This window comes from Nicrophorus vespilloides, unplaced genomic scaffold, assembly GCF_001412225.1.
Source record: "Nicrophorus vespilloides isolate i.1.1-1 unplaced genomic scaffold, Nicve_v1.0, whole genome shotgun sequence".
Lineage (NCBI taxonomy): Eukaryota > Metazoa > Arthropoda > Insecta > Coleoptera > Silphidae > Nicrophorus > Nicrophorus vespilloides.
In genome coordinates, this window is record NW_017096186.1 from 62,574 (window position 1) to 86,973 (window position 24,400).

General features: G+C 31.1%; 6 protein-coding genes across 7 annotated transcripts; all 6 read left to right on the forward strand.

The window, feature by feature from the left end:
* The first annotated feature begins 828 nt into the window (after positions 1 to 828).
* Positions 829 to 3,072, forward strand: LOC108569949 (probable cytochrome P450 4d14). The gene is made up of 8 exons (XM_017931736.1): positions 829 to 842; positions 885 to 973; positions 1,403 to 1,603; positions 1,660 to 1,845; positions 1,899 to 2,275; positions 2,367 to 2,601; positions 2,659 to 2,838; positions 2,900 to 3,072. Exons 1-8 carry the CDS (start codon positions 829 to 831, stop codon positions 3,070 to 3,072), a joined length of 1,455 nt encoding a protein of 484 aa, XP_017787225.1.
* Positions 3,073 to 3,245: 173 nt separating this feature from the next.
* Positions 3,246 to 10,728, forward strand: LOC108569954 (probable cytochrome P450 4d14). Its single transcript, XM_017931743.1, has 7 exons — positions 3,246 to 3,396; positions 3,569 to 3,769; positions 3,822 to 4,007; positions 4,059 to 4,435; positions 4,912 to 5,146; positions 5,204 to 5,383; positions 10,272 to 10,728. Exons 1-7 carry the CDS (start codon positions 3,252 to 3,254, stop codon positions 10,430 to 10,432), a joined length of 1,485 nt encoding a protein of 494 aa, XP_017787232.1. The 5' UTR covers positions 3,246 to 3,251; the 3' UTR covers positions 10,433 to 10,728.
* Positions 7,844 to 10,219, forward strand: LOC108569956 (cytochrome P450 4d2-like). Its single transcript, XM_017931745.1, has 6 exons — positions 7,844 to 8,021; positions 8,740 to 8,940; positions 8,997 to 9,182; positions 9,236 to 9,612; positions 9,741 to 9,975; positions 10,032 to 10,219. Exons 1-6 carry the CDS (start codon positions 7,880 to 7,882, stop codon positions 10,217 to 10,219), a joined length of 1,329 nt encoding a protein of 442 aa, XP_017787234.1. The 5' UTR covers positions 7,844 to 7,879.
* Positions 10,729 to 12,354: 1,626 nt separating the features above from the next.
* On the forward strand, positions 12,355 to 14,631 carry LOC108569953 (probable cytochrome P450 4d14). Its single transcript, XM_017931741.1, has 7 exons — positions 12,355 to 12,518; positions 12,942 to 13,142; positions 13,199 to 13,384; positions 13,436 to 13,812; positions 13,901 to 14,135; positions 14,192 to 14,371; positions 14,427 to 14,631. Exons 1-7 carry the CDS (start codon positions 12,374 to 12,376, stop codon positions 14,585 to 14,587), a joined length of 1,485 nt encoding a protein of 494 aa, XP_017787230.1. The 5' UTR covers positions 12,355 to 12,373; the 3' UTR covers positions 14,588 to 14,631.
* Positions 14,632 to 15,022: 391 nt separating this feature from the next.
* Positions 15,023 to 18,873, forward strand: LOC108569952 (probable cytochrome P450 4d14). 2 transcript variants are annotated; one of them, XM_017931739.1, is made up of 7 exons: positions 15,023 to 15,209; positions 17,200 to 17,400; positions 17,457 to 17,642; positions 17,694 to 18,070; positions 18,142 to 18,376; positions 18,433 to 18,612; positions 18,671 to 18,873. In XM_017931739.1, the coding sequence occupies exons 1-7, from the start codon at positions 15,065 to 15,067 to the stop codon at positions 18,829 to 18,831; spliced, it is 1,485 nt and encodes a 494-aa protein (XP_017787228.1). In that variant the 5' UTR covers positions 15,023 to 15,064; the 3' UTR covers positions 18,832 to 18,873. The 2 variants fall into 2 exon arrangements, with proteins under 2 accessions (XP_017787228.1, XP_017787229.1); XM_017931740.1 differs by lacking the exon at positions 15,023 to 15,209 and adding an exon at positions 16,243 to 16,423.
* A 1,592-nt stretch (positions 18,874 to 20,465) lies between these two features.
* On the forward strand, positions 20,466 to 23,240 carry LOC108569955 (cytochrome P450 4d2-like). Its single transcript, XM_017931744.1, has 7 exons — positions 20,466 to 20,635; positions 21,509 to 21,709; positions 21,766 to 21,951; positions 22,003 to 22,379; positions 22,451 to 22,685; positions 22,740 to 22,919; positions 22,973 to 23,240. Exons 1-7 carry the CDS (start codon positions 20,494 to 20,496, stop codon positions 23,131 to 23,133), a joined length of 1,482 nt encoding a protein of 493 aa, XP_017787233.1. The 5' UTR covers positions 20,466 to 20,493; the 3' UTR covers positions 23,134 to 23,240.
* The last annotated feature ends 1,160 nt before the right edge of the window (positions 23,241 to 24,400 follow it).

The window sequence follows — 24,400 nt, forward strand, 5'->3', positions numbered from 1 at the left end:
GAAACGTGAAATATCTTCTGTCTGCAGTGAGCAGAAAAATCGCGTAATTTACTTTAACGTACAGTACTTTTTTTGTTTTAATTGTTTGTGCTTTGCTGCTTGTTTATTTTTTTTTGTAACGTGTCTGCTTCTTTAATTACTTATATTTTTGTACTGAAATTGATCATTGACGCGTATTGCCACATCTTAATTAAAACAATCATACTTTTTTTTTATTAAATCTTAATTATTTTATAAAACATAATTATTATTATGTTTTTACATAAATAATGTGAAACTATTAGGGCTATTAATTGCATATTTCCAACAAATAAATTACTAATATTTCATTTTGGGAAATTTTAAATCTTCACTTGTTGATCGAAAATTAATAGACTAATAGACTCTCCTAAATTATGCAGCAGGTGTTGCGAATTGCCTTGTATTTACGACAAATATTTCATACGAAACAAGGTGCGAAATGTTGAAAAAAACTTGATTTATCGACATTAAATCAACGATTTTATTTACACCTAAAAATATCTGCTTTATGTCTTGTTTAATGAATTATAGATCATGAATTTAATTATTAACATAAACGAGTAAATTAATCCTGTAGTAAAAACAAAGAAGTTTTTTTAAATTTAAATAGAAACAAATATTTAAGAAAAAAACTAAAATAAATGATTGCTTATTTATTTTTCAAGCTGATAAATAATTTGTTTTTAGGTCAACTATGCTGTTACAACATTAAGAACCTTATCTATAAGCACTGTTTGTTTCTTTGTAATGAAATTAATGTAATCTTGTAGCGACAGTTAATCGAATTTTCGGAGTGTCTCTAAGAAGATGTGGCAATACGCGTTAGTGATTCTGCTTATTTTTCTCGTTCTGTGCTTTAAAAGGTACAAGTATTTGAAACAATTTGAAAAAATAGATGGACCTAAAGCATATCCAATAGTTGGAAACTATTTTTTGATTAAAGATCCGAAAAGTGAGTATAGAAATGATTAGAATTAAGTAATTATTGGATAATGAAATTATTAAATTAATTTAATTTAAAAAATGTAAGTTGAGATTTTTTATTTGTCTCGAAGTGAATCTCTAAATACAGATTTGATGCCATATGAATATTTAAAAAAAAAATCGAATTTAATTTGTATCAAAATTTGATCAGCACTAATCGAAGCAAAAAAGGTGTTATCTATTATATTGTGACGTTAACAATTTATTGATCTTAGAAAAATGTTAAATTCAGATTTTTTTTTCAATCAATAATTAGTTGCGAATAATTTATATAATAGATGTAGGTCACCCATTCATTGCTTAACTATATGAAGCTATGAAACTTGAAATATTAAATCAAATTATTTCAAATATTTAAACACTAAATTGTGTTTAATATATTTTTGTTATTTTTCAGAAAATGTTGCTATTTTCGACGATTTTCCTAGGAAATATGGAAAGACCACAAAATTATTCGTTGGTATGCACGCGGCTTTGGTAACAACTGATGTGAAACTCCTAGAGGTGGTCATGACTTCTCCAAACTTGATAAATAAAACAAATGACTATATCATGCTATTCAATCGATGGCTGGGCGATGGTCTTCTGATCAGTTCAGGTATTATGGAAAATTTCCACAGTTTGAGTATTATTTATTATATAAATGGTATACAGGGGAGAAATGGCGAGCGCACAGGAAAATCCTAACACCGGCTTTCCATTACAAGATCTTGGAAGATTTCATCGATGTGTTCGAATCGCGAGGAAAGTTCTTGATCGACAATCTTCTGAAAGCCTCCAGCGAGGATTGCGTGAACGTGCACAAATTATTCAGTCTCTATACGTTGGACGTTATATGCGGTAAGTAGTTGGTTATAAGCGAATGAGCTTAAGTCTATAGTGATTATTTCTAGATAGTGCGATGGGAACATCCGTGAACGTCCAGTGCAATCCCGATCACAAATACATGGATGCGATAGAAACAATGTGCGATATTGCATCGACGCGCCTTGTAAACCCGATTTACATCAGTGAATGGATGTACAAATATACAAATCTCTACAAAACCGAGATAAAAGCTCTGGAAACTATTACAAGCTTTAGCCTCGGCATCATCGAGAAACGCAGACAATTTTTAGAGTCGCGTCATTCCGATGATGTTAACGACTACGACGAGTTTGGTAAACGAAGGAAGATGACCTTCATGGATATTCTGTTGAAGAGTACTATTAATGGTAATCCTTTGACCAATGAAGAGATTCGCGAGGAAGTTGATACTTTCTTATTCGAGGTGAGTAATTCATCTGACGTATTTTTGGAGCTCAAACAACAAATTATAAATAATTTTAAGATCATATTTCTAGATTTCAATATATTTTTAGGGACATGATACTACTTCAGCGGCAATAAGTTTCACCTGTTACAATCTCTCAAAAAACCCGGAGGTGCAGAAACTGGTCTACGAGGAAGTTTGCCAAGTCTTACCACCAGATCGTGCTGTTACAATCACTGATGTTCAGAATTTAAAATATTTAGAGATGGTGATTAAGGAATCTCTAAGACTGTATCCATCAGTCGCGTTATATGGAAGAGTAGTGGATAAAGAATTTGTCTACAGTCAGTGCAAAACTGATTGATTATTTGAGTCTTAATTTATATTCTATTATTCTTCAGATGGAATCAAATTACCAAAGAATTTAAGAATAGGCGTAAACCTGTACTCTTTGCACAGAGATCCCGATGAATTCCCGGATCCCGAGAAGTTTAATCCTTTAAGGTTTACAGCTGATGAACAGTCTAAACGCCATCCGTTAGCTTATATTCCTTTCAGCGCCGGTCACAGAAATTGTATAGGTAATTAATTTGATTATGTATTTTAAAGTTTACAAAAAAAATATTGCTATTTTTATTTTAGGACAAAAATTCGCTATGCTTGAGCTGAAGTCGGCCATAGCTAAAGTGATTCAAAACTTTGAGTTGCTTCCTGTACCTGGATACACACCCCAACTAACTTCCAAGGTCACGTTGACCTCAGACAATGGAATCTGCGTTAAGTTGAAACCTAGAAGTACTCACGAAAAATTGTAAACAAAATAAGTAATATGTTGTTAATAAATAAACATATATGAACCTTATCTGTATAAACACTGCGCATTCTAGCTGATTCCTTATTCTATTTTTATTATAAAATTAACAAAATCTTGCAACGCCAGATAATTAATCGAATGTATATTCATTTTCACAATTTTCTGAGTGTTTGTAAGAAGATGTGGCAATACGCGGCTGTGATTCTGCTTCTTTTTCTCGTTTTGTACTTTAAAAGGTACAAATACTTGAAACAATTTGAAAAAATTGATGGACCTAAACCATATCCAATAGTTGGAAACTATTTTTTGCTTAAAAATCCGAAAAGTGAGTATAGAATTTATTATAATTATTTAACTCATAGATTTGTTTAAAAATTTTCGAACCGCACTGTATTGGATCAACACTAATCGAAGTAATAAACATTCACCCATTTGTTACATAACTATATATTTACACAAGTATATTATTTGTTTGTTATATTTCTATTTTCTTTCAGAACATATTGCTATTTTCAACGAATTTCATAGCAAATATGGAAAGACCATAAAACTGTTTACCGGCATGTTAATGAACTTGATAACAACGGATGTGAAACTCCTAGAGGTGGTCATGAATTCTCCAAACTTGACAAATAAAACAAACGACTACATTATGTTATTCAGTCGTTGGCTAGGCGATGGTCTTCTCATCAGTTCAGGTATTGTAGATAATTTCTATAGTTTAATAAATGTTTATGAAATGACGTACAGGTGAAAAATGGATATCGCACAGGAAGATTCTAACACCAGCTTTCCATTATAAAGCCCTAGAGGATTTCATCGAGGTATTCGAATCTCATGGAAAATTACTGGTGGGCAATCTGTTGAAGGCCTCCAGCGAGGAATGCATGGACGTGCACACAATAATCAATCTCTATACGTTGGACGTTATATGCGGTAAGTAGTTGGTTATATGCGGACGAGCTTAGGTAGAGTGATTATTTCCAGATACTGCGATGGGAACTTCCGTGAATGCCCAGTGCAATCCCGATCACAAATACATGAAAGCGATAAAAACAATGTGCGAAATTGCACCGACGCGCCTTTTAAACCCGATTTACAGGAGTGAATGGATGTACAAGTATACAAATCTCTACAAAAGTGAGATAAAGGCTCTGGAAACTATTAAAAGCTTTAGCCTCGGCATCATCGAGAAACGCAGACAATTTTTGGAGTCGCGTCATTCCGATGATGTTAACGACTACGACGAGTTTGGTAAACGAAGGAAGATGACCTTCATGGATATTCTGTTGAAGAGTACTATTAATGGTAAGCCATTGACCAACGAGGAGATTCGCGAGGAAGTTGATACTTTCTTATTCGGGGTGAGTAAACATCTAATATGAAATTAGGAAAGCTAACTAACTTTTCTATTCTATCTTTTATAGTTTCCGATAAAAACAGTAAAATGTGAAAACACTGCTTTTTGAACGTTTTTTCAAATTTAAACAGCAATTACAGCCAAGCCGATGAAATCACAACAATATATGAATACTCGTTACATTCCCCAACTATTTTATTAAATCAATAAAATGTGAAAACACTGCTTTTTGAACGTTTTTTCAAATTTAAACAGCAATTACAGCCAAACCGATGAAATCACAATAATATATGAATACTCGTTACATTCCCCAACTATTCAGCTTTCATATGCATCCTTTGCATCCATTCTATCTTTTATAGTTTCCGAGAAAAACAGTAAAATGTAAATGTACAATATTTAGCTTGTTAGTTGTTATTTTTTTTGCTTCTTGGAGCAATAATTGTAAGATGATATTACTAGAATTAAATTTGTGTTCAGGGACATGATACTACTTCAGCGGCAATAAGTTTCACATGTTACAACCTCGCAGAGAACCCGGATGTGCAAAAACTGGTGTACGAGGAAATTTGCCACGTGTTACCGACAGATCACACAGTTACGATCACTGATCTTCAGAATTTAAAATATTTAGAGATGGTAATTAAGGAATCTCTAAGGCTGTATCCACCAGTCATGATTTTTGGAAGAGTAGTGGATAAAGAAGTTGTCTACAGTCAGTGCAAAACTATTAATTATTTGAGTACTTAATTTATAGTCTATTATGATTCAGATGGAATCAAGTTACCAAAGGATTTAAGAATAGCCGTAAACCTGTACTCTTTGCACAGAGATCCCGATGAATTCCCGGATTCCGAGAAGTTTGATCCTTTGAGGTTTACAGCTGATAAACAGTCTAAACGCCATCCGTTAGCTTACATACCTTTCAGCGCCGGTCACAGGAATTGCATAGGTAAATAATTTGATTATGTGTTTTCAAGTTTACAAAAAATATTGCTATTTTTATTTTAGGACAAAAATTCGCTATGCTTGAGCTGAAGTCGGCCATAGCCAAAGTGATCAAGAACTTTGAGTTATTTCCTGTACCTGGATACAAACCCCAACTAATTAAGAAGGTCACGTTGACCTCAGACAATGGAATCTGCGTTAAATTGAAACCTAGAAGTACTCACGAAAAATTGTAAACAATATATGTATTTTTTTTGTTGGCTGTCTACGCGCTCCAGTGTGCTGACAATGATATAATGTCATTGGTTCCTTGTGGTGCTCTTACGACTAGACATTGTTGTTGTTTGGTCTGGTGCTATTTCCGACATATATATTTTATTAAATAATTTATATACGAAAACATTGAGATAACGATGAAATAACAAAAACAGTTTTCAATCTTTGAATTACACAATTTAATCTGTAAATAATTGATTCAAATAAGGACTTGATTCAAGATTAATATTTTTGAATTTAACTGCACAAGGTTTCGCTTAACGGTGAAAAGTAATTCTATTAAAAATTGTGGAAAACAATACTTGAAAAATGGTTTATTAAATTACTGAAGGTTATCGCAATTTTTGACCATGTTATTAGAGGATTAACTATAATTTTCCATAAATTTACTTAATTGTGTTAAAAATTTGATAATTTTTTATGAATGATATAGTAAAAAAAAAATGAATTACTTTATTTTTCGAATATTTTAAGTATATATACTAAAGAACAATATAATAATTAAAATTTAAATTTTCTTAGCACGCGCTTCAAGAAATCTAAATCCTAATTTGAGCCCTCACTTTTAAAATACAATTTTATCACAAGTTGTTTTCTGGTAAAATCTTTTTTTTTCTGAATAAATATATAAATTATTAATTGATTTATTTACGTGAGCATATTTAGTCCTATTATTACTGTAGATAAATCGTTTAAAATAAAGTTGAAATAACATAAAGTTTACTTAAAAAAACGGTTTATTAAACACTGAGGGTTGTAGCAATTTTGGATCGTATAATTCGGGACTTTCTTAATCGTGATAGAAATTTGATTCATTATGAATGAAATAGTTAAAACATATTATTGGATATTTAGTTTTGATTATTGATTAATTATAATTAAAAGTTGAATACGCAGGTGGAGATAACGCAAGTAAATATAAGTACTACACTATCTCTACGATTCGCTTTTGAAAATTGTTGATTGTTTGCACAAAGATGCGGCATTACGCGTTTGTGATTCTGCTTATTTTTCTCGTTCTGTATTTTAAGTATTTGAAACAATTTGAGAAATTCGATGGACCTAAGGCATATCCAATAGTTGGAAACTATTTTTTTGATTAAAAATTAGAAAAGTGAGTATAGAATATATTAGAATTATGATAATGATACCATGAAATTAATTTAATTAAAAAAAAATATGTTCAGATTTTTATTTGCCTCGAAGTGAATTTCCCTTTATTAAAATTTAATCTGTTTAAAAAATTTAAAACCGAAGCAAACAACATGTTATCCATTAGAAATGTTTCAACAATTTATTGATTTTATAAAAATGTTACATTTAGATATTGGACACACGTTCGTTGCTTAAAACATATTAATTAGTAAATAGTGATTATTATGTTTTTGTTTTCTTTCAGAATATGTTGTTATTTTCAACGAATTTTCTAAGAAATATGGAAAGAATATAATACTTAATAGATGAGTAATTCATCTGACGTATTTTTTTGGAGCTAAAACTGAAGAACAACCACTACAAATATAGAATATGACTAATCTTATCATCTATAGATTTAGCTATAAATAACATATTAAAAAATATTTGTCTAATTACTAAAAATAAAGAAAACTTTATCTTTTTGTCAGAATTAAAAATTAGTTTCTTGAATATCGTTATCTCGTTACAGATTACAAAAACTATACTAGTTTTAGCACATTTATATATATACTTGAAAATTATATAACTCAACAAATTAGCAAATATATGAGAAGCCGGGTGTGCAGAAACTGGTCAACGAGGAAATTTGCCAACAATTCGCGCAGAATACAATTCTTACATATTAATATTTCGATCATTAAGTCGTTTTAATTAAATTGTTGCATCCAATTGTAACGGACACTGCGTTCATTTAGATTTGATCATGGATCAATTATAATTAAAGGTTGAATGTGTAGTTGGAGATACCGCAAGTAAGTATAAGTTCTGCATATGCGTTAAGTTGAAACTCAGAAGTGAAGTATTTTTAAGTATTGAATATATTTATTGTAATTTCCTTTTTCTAAATAAATATATAATTTATTAATTGACTGAAATTTAATACTCTAAGAAATAGTAAAATATATTATTGAATATTTTAATTTGATTATCGATTAACTATAATTTAAAGTTTAATGCGCAGGTGGAGATAACGAAAGTAAGTATAAGTACTTCACTATGTCTACGATTTGTGATAGTACGAATAAAAATGCTGCTGTACATTATAGTGGTATTAATTGCATTCTTCTTGGGTATCAAACGATACAAGTATTTGAATCAATTTCGTGATTTCTATGGACCTCCATCATTACCGTTTATTGGGAACTTCCTGGACATGAGAAGTATTCTGAGTAAGATAAAAAAATACAGTTTTATTTATTTTATTATAATTGTTACCAAATTGGGAAGTCAAAGGGATGGAAAGATTGAAATTTTAGATGTTAAACAACTTATATATACCACTAAAACACATTTGACGTGTTGTTTCCCTCCAATATCTGATCAAATTAAAAAAAATCAGGGACGACACGTCATAAAAATATAACACAAAATTGTCTATACCTCTCAGAATTGTCTCTCCACCGATAGCAGCCACAAAAAAATATCCAAACACAAAATCCCGTTCCCTCCTGCGGTGCTTGCAAGCAACCAGAAATGACCAGATGACCCAGAAATCACGTCCTTTCTGGAGTCAATCAATAAAAAATTCTTACCATCACACACATAAATATCATATTAACTTGTAAAATCAATTAAGTATTTCTTTTTTTAATAATCATTAATCAAAAAAACTAACAATGTAATGGCACAAAGAGCTAAAGCACACAAAAAGCTACAAATCAAATAACATAAATGTAAGATAACTAACAATTCCATAAAGAAATTAAAATTGAAAAAAAAAACTTGCTGTGTTCTAACGGGCTCCAAAAGAAATATCATCGCGAAAGGGATAAATAAACAAACTACTAGAAATATTTTAATATTTGTTTAATTTGTGAAGCTATTATATTATTTGAAACTATTATATATAAGTTGTGTTTGTTCTAAAAATTGTTTGATTTATTTCAGAAAATATTAATATTTTCAATGAATTTCCTGCGAAATATGGAAAGACCACCAAAATGTTCTTTGGTATGCACGCGGCCTTGATAACAACTGATTTGAAACTGATAGAGGTGATCGTGAATTCTCCAGACTTGATAAATAAATCATACGCTTACATCATAGCATTCAGTCGATGGTTGGGCGATGGTCTTCTCATCAGTTCAGGTATTGTATATGATTTGTATAGTTTAAGAAATCTTTATGAAACAAATGACATGCAGGTGAAAAATGGAGATCGCATAGGAAGATCCTAACACCAGCTTTCCATTACAAGATCCTGGAGGATTTCATCGAGGTGTTCGAATCGCGAGGAAAGGTCTTGGTGGACAATCTGCTGAAAGCCTCCAGCGAGGATTGCGTGAACGTGCACAAATTATTCAGTCTCTATACGTTGGACGTTATATGCGGTAAGCAGTTGGTTATATGAGAACGAGCTTAACTCTATAATGATTATTTCTAGATACTGCGATGGGAACGGCTATGAACGTTCAGTGCAATCCCGATCACAAATACATGCAAGCCATAAAAACGATGTGCGATATTTCAATGACGCGCATTATAAACCCATTTTACAGAATAAAATTTATGTATAAGTATACAAATATGTACAAATCCGAGATGGATGCTTTGGAAATTATTACCAGCTTCAGCCTCGGCATCATTGAGAAACGCAGAAAATTTTTGGAAACGTATCATTCCAATGATGATAACGAATATGACGAGTTTGGTAAACGCAGGAAGATGACCTTCATGGACATCTTGTTGAAGAGTACTATTAATGGTAAGCCGTTGACGAACGAGGAGATTCGCCAAGAAGTTGATACTTTCTTATTCGAGGTGAGTAAACATCTAATAAGAAATTAGTAAAGTTTTGAATTATATTTAACTTGTTTACTATAAATTTCTTTTTATTTCTTGAAACAAATTTTGTAAGATCATATTACTAGAATTGGATTTTTGTTCAGGGACATGACACTACTGCATCAGCAATAAGTTTCACCTGTTACAACCTCGCAATGAACCCGGATGTGCAGAAACTAGCGTACGAGGAAATTTGCCATGTGTTACCGACAGATCGCATGGTTACGATCACCGATCTTCAAAATTTAAAATATTTGGAGATGGTAATTAAAGAATCTCTAAGGCTGCATCCATCGGTCCCGCTTCATTCAAGAGTTGTTGATAAAGAATTTGAATACAGTCAGTACACAAGTAGTTATTACTATATTCTTAATTTACGTTCTAATATACTTCAGATGGAATCAAGTTACCAAAAGGTTTAAGGATATCTGTAAACCAGTATACTTTGCATAGAGATCCAGTTGAATTTCCGGATCCCGAAAAGTTTGATCCTTTGAGGTTTACAGCTGATGAACAGTCTAAACGCCATCCGTTAGCCTATATTCCTTTCAGCGCCGGTCACAGAAATTGCATAGGTAAATAATTCGTTTATATAATTTATAATTTAAAAAAAAATATTGCCCTTTTTTATTTAGGTCAAAAATTTGCTATGCTTGAGCTTAAGTCGGTCATAGCTAAAGTGATCAAGAACTTCGAGTTACTTCCTGTGCCTGGATTCACACTACAACTAACTTCCAAGGTCACGTTACAGTCAGTCAACGGAATTTGCGTTAAGTTGAATCCTAGAAGCGCTTGATTCTCTGTAGTTTTTAAGATAAAATAAATTGTATCTATTACTATTCGTGAAGATTGATTTGCTGTAGAGTACAACTACTTGAAACAATTTGAAAAAAACGATGGACCTAAGGCGTATCCAATAGTTACTTACGATTTAAATTTTATGAATTTTTCTTTACTGTTATTTTTTAATACTTAATTCGTCTTGATTAATGATTTTTAATTGGACAATTTCTGCTGTATCTCATAAGATAAGTGTTGTTTAAAAATTGTTTTATAAATATTTTATTTTGTTATCTTAATATTTTTTTTTCTTCTCAGCAACAAATTTAATTCGAATCATTTTTATATATTAATTTGTTTTGAAGTGTATTCCAATCGTTATCGAAGTAAATAGCTTCTTTTTAATCATGATATAAACGTTTTCTATTTTTCCAAATTTGTTTATGTGCCTATATAAATATAAATACTTATTTTGTGTGTGAAATCTTGATAAACTGCTGCTTCTATTTGATGAATACGTAATTAGTTTATCCTGTGCTATCGGTTTAAAGAATGCAGTCAATTGAAGAATCGTTTTGATAATGGAACACGAATATAGGCGACAAATAAATGTGATTCTATGCTTCCATCTTTCGATCAATTAACTACAAGAGACGAGAATCGAATACGACAAACTAGTATTTGTTTAGCAAGGAAATGCAAACAAAGCTTTCATCATTAGTTTCCAACATCCAAAGCGAAGAAGCTCTTGATGGAGCACAAAAAAACACACGGAGTCCCTACATAACAGACGACAAAAGGCGACTTTAATTAAACTCCGCGAATTCGTGTTTGTCTGACAATCGATATAACATTGATTTGGATGGATGCTTAATGACACTTCCGGCTTTTCCGGCTCTCAATTAACGTCGCATATTAATTTGAAAGCAGAGGATGAAAATGCGAAATTTAATTATACCGGCGGACCGCATTCCAACAACTCCGCAAATCAACAACCGTTGTTGCATCATCCCAAAATAACGAGCGCAATTAACATTTCGCTCATTAAGTTGTTTCGCTGTGAAACGCACATTCAATTGTTGCCTGCAATTGTTAATTTTTGTGAAGTTAAAACAAAATAAATTAGATTACATAAAATAATGAAAACTAAAAATGCTGAAGCAACTAGCAAAGAAGTTATAGGTAAATTATTTGATTATGTAATTAACAATTTAAACCAATATTGCAATTATTAATTTATGCTATGCTTGAGTTGCAGTCATAGCCAAAGTGATCAAGAACTTCGAGTTAATTCCTGTACATGGATACAAACCCCAACTAATTAAGAAGGTCACGTTGACCTCAGACAATGGAATCTGCGTTAAGTTGAAGCCCAGAAGGACTTGAATCTCTATAGTTTTGAAGATAAAATAATAATAAATAGCTATTATTATTATTAGTGAAGATTGATCCAAATGAATACTCAAATCATATTCTAATGCTAATCCATTAGCAGCCGGTATCATCAATCTAGTGAAAGCCAGAATTCCGAATTTGGAAAAAGATTTATAAATTTTCATTACTGGATAGTTTGTAAGAATTAATGATTTGGAGATGCGAGAAACACTAATATCTATATTTATTGTCTTATGAAATAAATGTTATTAATGTGTTTATAAACATGTACAAAAATGAGATTTATGTCAATTTAGCCTTAATTAGATTTATAAATAAATTAAAATCATGATAAATTATATCAGAAAAAAAATCTAATCACCAAACTATCAGATAAGTCAGCTGTATATAAATTAGTATTTATGTAAGAATATTCAGAATTTATAGTCGTTATAACGAATATGCGCGCATTGCATTTTGTTTCTTATTCTTATTTTTAATGTTATTAATAGAATCAAGCTGCAATAGATAAACGTATCAAATAAATACTTACTTATGAAAATTGGTGAGTGTCTGTAAGAAGATGTGGCAATACGCGGCTGTGATTCTGCTTCTTTTTCTCGTTTTGTACTTTAAAAGGTACAAATACTTGAAACAATTTGAAAAAATTGATGGACCTAAAGCATATCCAATAGTTGGAAACTATTTTTTGCTTAAAAATCCGAGCAGTAAGTATATGTTACTCAATAGTTACGTAATAATTATATTAACTAGAAGTGTAACACTGAAATTATTTAATTCTCAATAATTTATCCATAATATTATATATGTTTTCTTATCTATTAAATTTTGTTTTATGTGCAAATATTCCTTTATATTACTTTAAACTTTTTTGAATAATGCTTTTTAATTGGAGAATTTCTGTTGTTTGTCATAATAAACGTTTGATTTAAGAATTGTTTTATAAAAATTTAAAAATAAACCCAAAGTGAAATTTATTACTTAACATCTTTGATTCAATAATTTTCTATATTCATTCTTGCAAATAAAGTTTACAAGCAAATAATTGTTGTTTGACTTTACGAAATATTGTGTTTTTAGTTTAACGATTATATTTAAGTTATAAAAATATTCTATTTGATTTGTTTAAGAAAATATTGCTATTTTCAACGAATTTCGTGCGAAATATGGAAAGACCGCAAAAATGTTCGCAGGAATGAAAATGAACTTGATAACAACGGATGTAAAACTGCTGGAGGTGGTCATGAATTCTCCAAACTTGATAAATAAATCAGACGAATACATTATGCTATTGAAACGATGGCTGGGCGAGGGTCTTCTCATCAGTTCAGGTATTGTAGATAATTTCTACAGTTTAAGAAATCTTTGTGAAACAAATGACATGCAGGTGAAAAATGGAGATCGCACAGGAAGATCCTAACACCGGCTTTCCATTACAAGATCCTAGAGGATTTCATCGAGGTATTCGAATCTCGTGGAAAGTTCCTAGTGGATAATCTGTTGAAGGTCTCCAGTGCGGAATGCGTGGACGTGCACACAATAATCAGTCTCTATACGTTGGACGTTATATGCGGTAAGCAGTTGGTTATATGCGGAAGAGCTTAGGTAGAGTGATTATTTCCAGATACTGCGATGGGTACGTCCGTGAATGCCCAGTGCAATCCCGATCACAAATACATGGAAGCGATAAAAACGATGTGCAATATTTCCGTGGATCGCATTATGAACCCGATTTATAGGACCGAATGGATGTACAAGTGTACAAATCTCTACAAAACTGAGTTGAAGGCTCTGGAAACCATTACCAGTTTCAGTCTCGGGATCATCGAGAAACGCAGAAAATTTTTGGAGTCGCGTCATTACAATGAAGAAAATGAATGCGACGAGTTTGGTAAACGCAGGAAGATGACCTTCATGGATATCCTCTTGAAGAGTACTATTAATGGTAAGCCGTTGACCAACGAGGAGATTCGCGAGGAAGTTGATACTTTCTTGTTTGAGGTGAGTAAACATGAAACATTTTACTTTTCCAAAGTTATAAATCTTTCTAATTTTAAGATTATATTACTAGATTTTAATACATTTTCAGGGACATGACACTACTGCATCAGCAATAAGTTTCATCTGCTACAGCCTATCAAAGAACCCAGAAGTGCAGAAACTGGTGTATGAGGAAATTTGCCACGAGTTACCCTCAGATCGCGCAGTTACGATTGAAGATCTTCAGAATTTAAATTACTTGGAGATGGTAATTAAGGAATCTCTTAGGTTATATCCACCGGTCGCATTTCATACAAGAGTGGTGGGAAAAGAATTTGAATACAGTCAGTACAAAACCATTGATTATTTGACTGATAATTTACATTTTAATATACTTCAGATGGAACCAAGTTACCAAAGGATTTAATGATTGCCGTAAACCAGTACACTTTGCACAGAGATCCCGTTGAATTCCCGGATCCCGAGAAATTTGATCCTTTGAGGTTTACAGCTGATAAACAGTCTAAACGCCATCCGTTAGCTTACATTCCTTTCAGCGCCGGTCACAGGAATTGCATAGGTAAATAATTCGATTATGTAATTTACTATTAAACATATTGTTATTTTTAATTTAGGTCAAAAATTTGCTATGCTTGAGTTGAAGACGGCCATAGCCAAAGTGATCGAGAACTTCGAGTTACTTCCTGTACCTGGATACACACCCGAATTAATTTCCAAGATCACGTTGAACTCAAACAACGGAATCTGCGTTAAGTTGAAACCCAGAAACTCTTAATTTTCTGTACGTTTTAATATTAAATAAAATTTAGTTTTTTCAAATTTTAAGACTTATTGATTTGAGTTCCAAATGTATCCAAATGTATCCAATTCATTCGGTATCATCAATAGACTTAAGACCGGAATGGTACTAATTCTGAGTTTGGAAAAATATTCATAAACTTTCATTAAAGGGTCGCAGTTTTTATATCAAATGTAAATTCGTCCCTATTAAAGTCAATAGTGATATAAAAATATATAAAAAATAATATTTAAACTATCAGAAATATATTTCTCTATTTTCAACTGATAAATAATTAATTTTACAGAGATTATCATGCATTCATGAGAAGTTTATTTAAAAACACTGACGATAAAATAGATGCGCATGGTTCATTTTGTTTCTTATCCTTTTTTGAATGAAATTAATATAATAACAAGATAAACGGATCGAATAAATATACATTTATTGAAATTGCTGAGTGTTTGCACCAAGATGTGGCAATACGCGGTTGTGATTCTGCTTGTTTTTCTCGTACTGTGCTATAAAAGGTACAATTTCTTGAAACTATTTGAAAAAATCGATGGACCCAAGGCATATCCAATAGTTGGAAACGCATTACTATTTAAAAATCCAAGCAGTAAGTATAAGTTACTCAAAACTTACTTAGATTAACCCAAAATGTTACATAATGAAATCATTTAACACATCTTGTATAATATTCATTAATTTTCTTCGTTTTTTCCTTCATAGAAACATTTTTTTTTATTTGATTCCAAGTGTATTTACAAATGCTTACGTCAATCGTTAGCTTGAATATAAATGTAAATCGTTTCGCCTTATTACATACACAAAATTTGATATTTGTTTATGAGTAAAATTTAACAATTTTTATTCGCCCAAAAGTTTTTCAACCGTTGTCTTTCCGCCTGTAATAAAAACAATAAACTAGTTCTATTTCAATAAAAATATCATTGCTGTAATTAATTTCAATTTCTATGATTTCACTGAAAATTGTAAAGAATCATTACAATTGGTTTTTATTTAATTTTTAAAAATATTATTTATATCAATGTATTATGAAAGAAAGTACAAATACTTTATCGTGACCTCAAACTTGAACTCTCGGATTAAAAAGAGCAGTCAATTGAAGAAGCGTAGCGCATTTTTATCAAGGAAAACGAGTGTATGCGATAAATAAACATATAAATTCATCCAGCAATTAACCAGAGGAGTCGAGAATCAAATACGACCAATTTGTATTTGTTTGCGCTAGGAAATCCATCATTATCATTAGTTTCCAACATGCAAAAAGAAAACAAGACGTCCTGGAAAAATTGCATAACAGATGATAAAAGGTGACTTTAATGAAAGTCCGTTAATTCGTATTTGTTTGATAATCGATATAACATTAATTTGGATAGATGTTTAACAACACTTCCGGTTTTTCCAGCTCTCAATGAACGCATCATATTAATTTGAAAGCAGAGAAGAAAAAGCTAAATTTTATTATGTCGGTGGATCATATTTCCAATAACTCCGCAAATCAACAACTGTTGTTGCAGCATTACAGAAAAGAATGCAGTATTCGCGCATGGTTTGATAATTGAATAATTGTATTGAAGGTTGAGTGCGCAGATGGAGATAACGAGAGTAACAACTAAATAAGTATAGCGTTATGTCCACGACTTGTGACAGTACTTTTAAAGATGTTGCTACTTTACGTTATCGTCGTATTAGTTACACTCTTCTTGGGTATCAAACGATACAAGTATTTGAAACAATTCCGTTATATCAATGGACCTCCACCATTACCAATTATTGGGAACTATTTGTTTATGAAAAGGAATCTGAGTAAGATGGATAAATATAGTTTAAAAGTATATAAATAAAAACTTGTTTAAAGCAACCTTGTTGGATCTATATTAGTAACAAAGAGACCGGGAAGTGTAATTACTATATTTGGAATAAAAACATATACAGATAATTACAACTAATATAAAGAATTAATTAATTTCTATAAATATTCAAGGTTTCTAAAATAAACACCATATTTATTTCAATAATAATATTTATTAGTTACAATGCAACCAATGGGCTATCGACCTAAGTCTTTACGCCCCTTTTTTTAATATGTCTTAAAGTCACGTATAGTAGCTTTATTTTGTTCACTGCTTTTATGTAGTTATTAAAATCTTAAGAAAAAAATCAGTTTTGTTAGCATTAATTTGTAAGAGTTCATTATTTATTGCTCAACCCGTATGTACGTTGAACTTCTAGCTATTCTAGAAGTGTACTTTTATATGATTTTACATTAAAAGTACTGTAAAAATTATTAAAAAATAACGAGAAATAATTAATTATCAATTAATCACTTACGACGAAAAATAAATTCTAATACAAATATAAATAAATAAATGGAAATCAAAATAATTATTCCTTATTACATTAAAAATTAGAAAAAATAATAAATCCTGCTAAATCTGAACTTTTTGGTGAAGAATTCGCTATACTTGGAAATAAAGTTACTAGAATATAATTTAATATAAAAAGCTATTAAATATGAAACATTGTGTTAGTGATCTTGTTTAAATGACTTGTGTATTATTAAATTATTTGATTTATTTCAGAAAATATTGCTATTTTCAACGAATTTCCTGCGAAATATGGAAAGACCGCAAAAATATTCACCGGCATGCGACTGAGCTTGCTAACGACAGATGTGAAACTGCTGGAGGTGGTCATGAATTCTCCAAACTTGATAAATAAATCAGACGATTACATCCTGATATTTAATCGTTGGTTGGGCGATGGTCTTCTCATCAGTTCAGGTATTGTAGATAATTTCCATAGTTCAATATGTATTTATGAAATAAATAATATGAAGGTGATAAATGGCGAGCGCACAGGAAGATCCTAACACCAGCTTTTCATTATAAAATCCTGGAGGATTTCATCGAAGTGTTTGAATCGCGTGGAAAGTTCCTTGTGGACAATCTGCTGAAGGCCTCCAGAGAGGATTGCGTAAACGTGCACACAATATTCAGTCTCTATACGTTGGACGTTATATGCGGTAAGCAGTTGGTTGTATGTGGACAAGCTTAGCTATAGTGATTATTTCCAGATACTGCGATGGGAACGTCCGTGAATGCCCAGTGTAATCCCGATCACAAATACATGGAAGCGATAAAAACAATGCTCGATATTGCAGTGGCGCGCATTATGAATCCGATTTACAGGAACGAATGGGCATACAAGTTTACAAATATCTACAAAACCGAGATGAAAGCTTTGGAAACTATTACCAGCTTCAGCCTCGGTATCATCGAGAAACGCAGAAAATTTTTGGAGTCGCGTCATTCCGTCGATGAAAATGAATGCGACGAGTTTGGCAAACGCAGGAAGATGACCTTCATGGATATCCTGTTGAAGAGTACTATTAATGGTAAACCGTTGACCAACGAAGAGATTCGTCAAGAAGTTGATACTTTCTTATTCGAAGTGAGTAAACATCTAATGTATTTTTTATACTATTTATCTGTGGAAAGTATTTGATTTGAATATATTTTCAGGGACATGATACTACTTCAGCGGCAATAAGCTTCACCTGTTACAATCTCTCAAAGAACCCGGAGGTGCAGAAACTAGCGTACGAGGAAATTTGTCACGTGTTACCCACAGATCGCGCAGTTACGATCGAAGATCTTCAAAATTTAAAATATTTAGAGATGGTAATTAAGGAATCTCTAAGGCTGTATCCATCGGTCGCGTTTCATGCAAGAGTAGTGGATAAAGAATTTGACTACAGTTAGTACAAAAGTCTTGAATATTAGAGTCTTTATTTATACTCGAATATATTTCAGATGGAACCAAGATACCAAAGGATATAATGATAGCCATAAACCAGTACACTTTGCACAGAGATCCCGTTGAATTCCCGGATCCCGAGAAATTTGATCCTTTGAGGTTTACAGCCGAGAAACAGTCTAAACGCCATCCGTTAGCTTACATTCCTTTCAGCGCCGGTCACAGGAATTGCATAGGTAAATAATTCGATTATGCAATTTACAATTTAAGCAAATGTTACTATTTTTAATTTAGGTCAAAAATTTGCTATGCTTGAGCTGAAGTCGGCCATAGCTAAAGTGATTAAGAACTTTGAATTGCTTCCTGTACCTGGATACTCACCCCAACTAATTTCCAAGGTCACGTTGACCTCAGACAATGGAATTTGCGTTAAGTTGAAACCCCGAAGCGCTTGATTCTGTATAGATGAAAACCTGGGATTAAATAATTACTAAATATATAATGAGTTTTGTTTTAATTTTTTTTCAATTTTATTGATTATGTTATTATTTTGTAATGTAGGTAATTATAAAATAAGTGTTTCGTAAAAAATTTATGATTTACGAATTGTTCCGTTGCAGGAAAAGTTTGGGAAATTCTATAATTCTTAAGAATAAATAAAATGTATCAAATACTATTCGTGAATATCGATTGATCGAAATCAATGTCAGGAGATGAGATGTACCCAAATCATTTAGGATTATCGACCAAGAACGTCAATCGAGATCGAGACGGAATTGCACTAATCCAGACTTCGGTAAAAGATTCATAAACTTTGATTAAAATTAACTTCAAACTTCTTGAATTATGTTTTTTTTAATTGAAGTATCTCATAAGATATGTTTGATTTGATAATTGTTTTATAAATAATTTATTTGTTATCTCATTTTGTTATTAGTTTCAAAGTGTATATCTAAATATTAACGTCAATGGTTAATTTAAATATAAATCGCTTCGTAATCATTTTAGATTTTGATCAACGGCGAAAAGTAATGTTATTAAAAAGTTTACTGTATAATAAAGCAGTTAAATTCAAGTAATCTTTCTTAATCGTGTTAGAAATTCAAGCTTACAAATATGCATATATTATTTAAAATATACTTGTAAAGGTCAATATAATAATTTAATATAAAATAAAGTAAATAATTATGAAATTATTTTAATTAAAAATTTCAATTGTACTATTTTCATGACCAAATATATATTGTTACATTATTGTAATTAATTTGAATTACATAAACAAAGATTTGTTTTATAATTTTCAATAAATATTTCTTTGTGTCAATGTGTTATGATAATAATATAACAAAGTTATGAGATTAAAAATAAATATTTGCAACAGATTAATTTAATTATTGCATTGATATCATATTAATTGTTGCAATAAACCTTATTATTATTACAAACAATAAATATTTATTTTGTGTATGTAATCCAGGTAAAACGTTGTTTTTATTTTCTGAATAAAATCAGTAATTACGTTATCATGACCTCAACATTGAACTCTCGAATTACAGATAGTGCAGCACGTTTTTATCATGGAACACGAATGACTCGATGCTTTTGATGCTTTCATCTCTTGACACATCCAGCAATTAATCAGAAGAAACGAATACGTCAAATTTTTTATTTGTTTAGCAAAGAAATACAAACAATGTCTTCAACAGTACTTTATAACATTCAATGATTTTGCTTGAGAGAAAAAAAGAAGATAGTAAAAACAAAGAGAAATTGCGTAAAAGATGACTTTAATTAAAGTCTTAAATTCGTATTTGTTTTATAATCGATATAACATTGATTTGGATGGATGCTTAACGACTCTTCAGGCTCCAATTAAAGTCCGATGTTAATTTTAAAGCTGAGGAGGAAATTCAACAATTGTTGAGCGTATTTAACATTTCGCTCATTGAGTCGTTTCTCACATTATATTGTTCACTCCAATTGTTACGCAATTGTCCACGTGCATTTTTGCTTGATCATTGAATAATTGTAATTGATGGTTGAGTGCGGAAATGGTGATAACGACAAGAAGTACAAATACGGCATCGTCCTAACTATTTGTGACAGTATTTTTAAACATGCTGCTGCTGTACGTAATCGTTGTAGTTACGCTCTTCCTGGTTATCAAACGATACAAGTATTTGAAGCAATTCCGTAATTTCAGTGGACCTCCACCATTACCGATTATTGGGAATTATCTGTTTTTGAAAAGAAATACGAGTAAGATGGAAAAATATAATTTAAGTGTACATAAATAAAAATTAATATTAAACAACTTTGTTGGAACTTTATTAGTAAAAGAGAAATGAAGTAATATAAAGTAAACTTTTTAGAATTCATACACATCTATAGAACAGGGGTGGCCAGACTTTTTGCAACAAGAGCCGCACCTAAAGTTTTTGGTATAATAATTAAAAAAAAAAATCAGTCAGAATATAAAATATATATAATATTTGTGTTTTATTGTGGCTCAACTAGCCATAACAAGACCTTTGAAGAGCCGCATGCGGCTCGTGAGCCACAGTTTGGCCACCCCTGCTATAGAAGTTCAAGGTTTCAAAAAAACTACTTCATTTTATTCGTTGTTAATATCGGTTTTGTTAGAATTAATAAGTCAAAGTTTATTATTTAATGCTTAATCGAATTTTTGGGATATGAATAGATAAATAAATTTAAAACAATACAAATAATTAAAATGATTTTAAGTTTCATGTCAATTGTCTATGTTTAATGAAGTTATAAAGCAGATAACATAAATTATATTTACGTTTGATTATTTTCTTAAAATATTAATTTCAGTTTATATTGAAAGTAAAAATTATTCAAGACAACAACGAGAAATAATTAAATTTTCACCTTCGAAGACAGGAAAAATCTAATATAAAAAATAAATGAAAATAATTATTCTTTAAAAATAAAAAAATTTCTATAATTTTTATATAAATTTATTAATAACTGTTACAAATTTAAAAGAATAGTTAAATTCTTCAATAATTATCTGTACTTGCAAATAAATTTGCTAGTATATAATATAATATTGTAATATACTGATTTGTTCCATAATTGAAGCTATAAACGATTGATATATTTCAGAAAATATTGATATTTTCAACGAATTTCCTGCGAAATATGGAAAGACCGCAAAAATATTCACCGGCTTGCGACTGAGCTTGCTAACGACTGATGTGAAACTGTTGGAAGTAGTCATGAATTCATCAAACTTGAGAAATAAATCAGACGATTACATTATGCTATTGAGTCGATGGCTGGGCGATGGTCTTCTCATCAGTTCAGGTATTGTAGATAATTTCCACAGTTCGATATTTTTTTATGAAAGAAATGATATGCAGATGATAAATGGCGATCGCGCAGGAAGATCCTAACACCAGCTTTCCATTACAAGATCCTGGAGGATTTCATCGAGGTGTTCGAATCGAGAGGAAAGTTCCTGATCGACAATCTGCTGAAAGCCTCCAGCGAGGATTGCGTGAATGTGCACACAATAGTTAGTCTCTATACGTTGGACGTTATATGCGGTAAGCAGTTGGTTATATGAGGACGAGCTTAGCTGTAGTGATTATTTCCAGATACTGCGATGGGAACAGCCGTGAACGTCCAGTGCAACCCCGATCACAAATACATGGAAGCGATAAAAATGATGCAGGATATTGCAGTGGTGCGCATGATACATCCGATTTATAGAACCGAATGGACGTATAAGTATACAAATCTTTATAAAACCGAGTTGGAAGCTCTGGAAACCATTACCAGCTTCAGCCTCGGCATTATTGAGAAACGGAGAAAATTTTTGGAGTCACGTCATTCCGATGATGAAGATGAATGCGACGAGTTTGGTAAACGTAGGAAGATGACCTTCATGGACATCCTGTTGAAGAGTACTATTGATGGTAAACCATTGACCAACGAAGAGATTCGCCAGGAAGTTGATACTTTTTTATTCGAAGTGAGTAAACATCTAATGTATTTTTTATACTATTCATTCGTGGAAAGTATTTGATTTGAATATATTTTCAGGGACATGATACTACTTCAGCGGCAATAAGCTTCACCTGTTACAACCTCTCAAAGAACCCGGAGGTGCAGAAACTAGCGTACGAGGAAATTTGTCGCGTGTTACCAACAGATCGCGCAGTTACAATCGAAGATCTTCAAAATTTAAAATATTTGGAGATGGTAATTAAGGAATCTCTAAGGCTGTATCCATCAGTCCCGTTTCATGGACGAGTAGTAGGAAAAGAATTTGAATACAGTCAGTAAAAAAATATTGTTTATGTGATATAATTTAGATTCTAATATACTTTAGATGGAACCAAGTTTCCAAAGGATTTAATGATAACCATAAACCAGTACACTTTGCACAGAGATCCTGTTGAATTCCCGGATCCCGAGAAGTTTGATCCTTTGAGGTTTACAGCTGATAAACAGTCTAAACGCCATCCGTTAGCTTACATTCCTTTCAGCGCCGGTCACAGAAATTGCATAGGTAAATAAATAGATTATGTAATTTACTATTAAAGATTGTTATTTTTAATTTAGGTCAAAAATTTGCTATGCTTGAGTTGAAGACGGCCATATCCAAAGTGATCGAGAACTTCGAGTTACTTCCTGTACCTGGATACAAACCACTACTAATTTCCAAGATCACGTTAACGTCAGAGAACGGAATCTGCGTTAAGTTGAAACCCCGCAGCTGTTGATTCTCTATAGTTTTGAAAAAAGAAATAAAATTTAGCTATTACTATTTGTAGATATTGATTGCTTCAGAATTATTTGCCGAGATTCAGGAAATTCGAGTCGGAATTAGTTTTGCTTTAATTGGGAATTTCTGCTGTATCTCATAAGATAAGTTTTTAGTAATAGTTTATTTGTTATTTTTTTTTTTTTTTTAATTTGTTTCAAAGGTTATTTCCAATGTTATTACATACAAAAAATATATACATTCATACAGATTTTTATTTTACATGTTCTTAACTATACAAGATTTTAGTCAACTGTGAAATGTAATGTTTTTTAAAAGTAATATTTATAACAATTTATATCGTGTTATTTGAGGATTGCCTATAAATAAACTTCCTTAATCGTGTTAGAAACTTAATACTTCTTTATGAAATAAATTGTATAAATTGAATCGAATATTTGTAAAATTTGTAAAACTTTATAATATAAAATAAAGGAAATTTTAAATAAAATTATTTTATTTAAAAATTTCAATTAGGCCATTTTTTGGACAAAAAGTCTATCAAACGTAGTTCGTTACAGTGTTGTAATTAATTTGAATTTAACTGATTTAACTGAATTATAATGATTACATAAATAAAGTTTTGCTAATTTTCCATTAATATTTGTTTGTTTCAATGTGTTATGATAATAACATTTCAAAAAGTTGTTTTGTCTACATATCCAGGTAAAAAGTTTTTTAATTTTATATAAAAAATCAGTAATTATATTATTCAGACCTCCACATTTAACTCTCGTATTAAATGATGTAATCAATCGAAGAATGAGATTCAATGCATTTCCTTTCGATGCTTCCATCTCTCGATGCATCCAGTAATTAACCAGAAGAGACGAGAATCGAATACGACAAATTACAATAGTATTTGTTTAGCAACGAACTACAAATAATGTATTCATCATTAAGTTTCTAACATCCAACGCTTCTTCTTAAGAGAAATAGATAAGACAATAAAAAACAAAGAGAAATTCTATAATAGAATACAAAATCTGACTTTAATTAAAGTTTGTGATTTCGTATTTGTATTTTTTATAATATATATAAAATTGATTGCGGATCACAATTAATGTGCGATATTAATTTGAAAGAAGAGAAGAAACCGAAATTTTCTAATGCATCATTGAGTCGTTTCACATATTCAATTGCTTACTTCAATTGCTACGCAACGAAAAAAAAATATCCACGTGCATTTTGCCTTGATTATTGAATAATTTTAATTTATGGTTGAG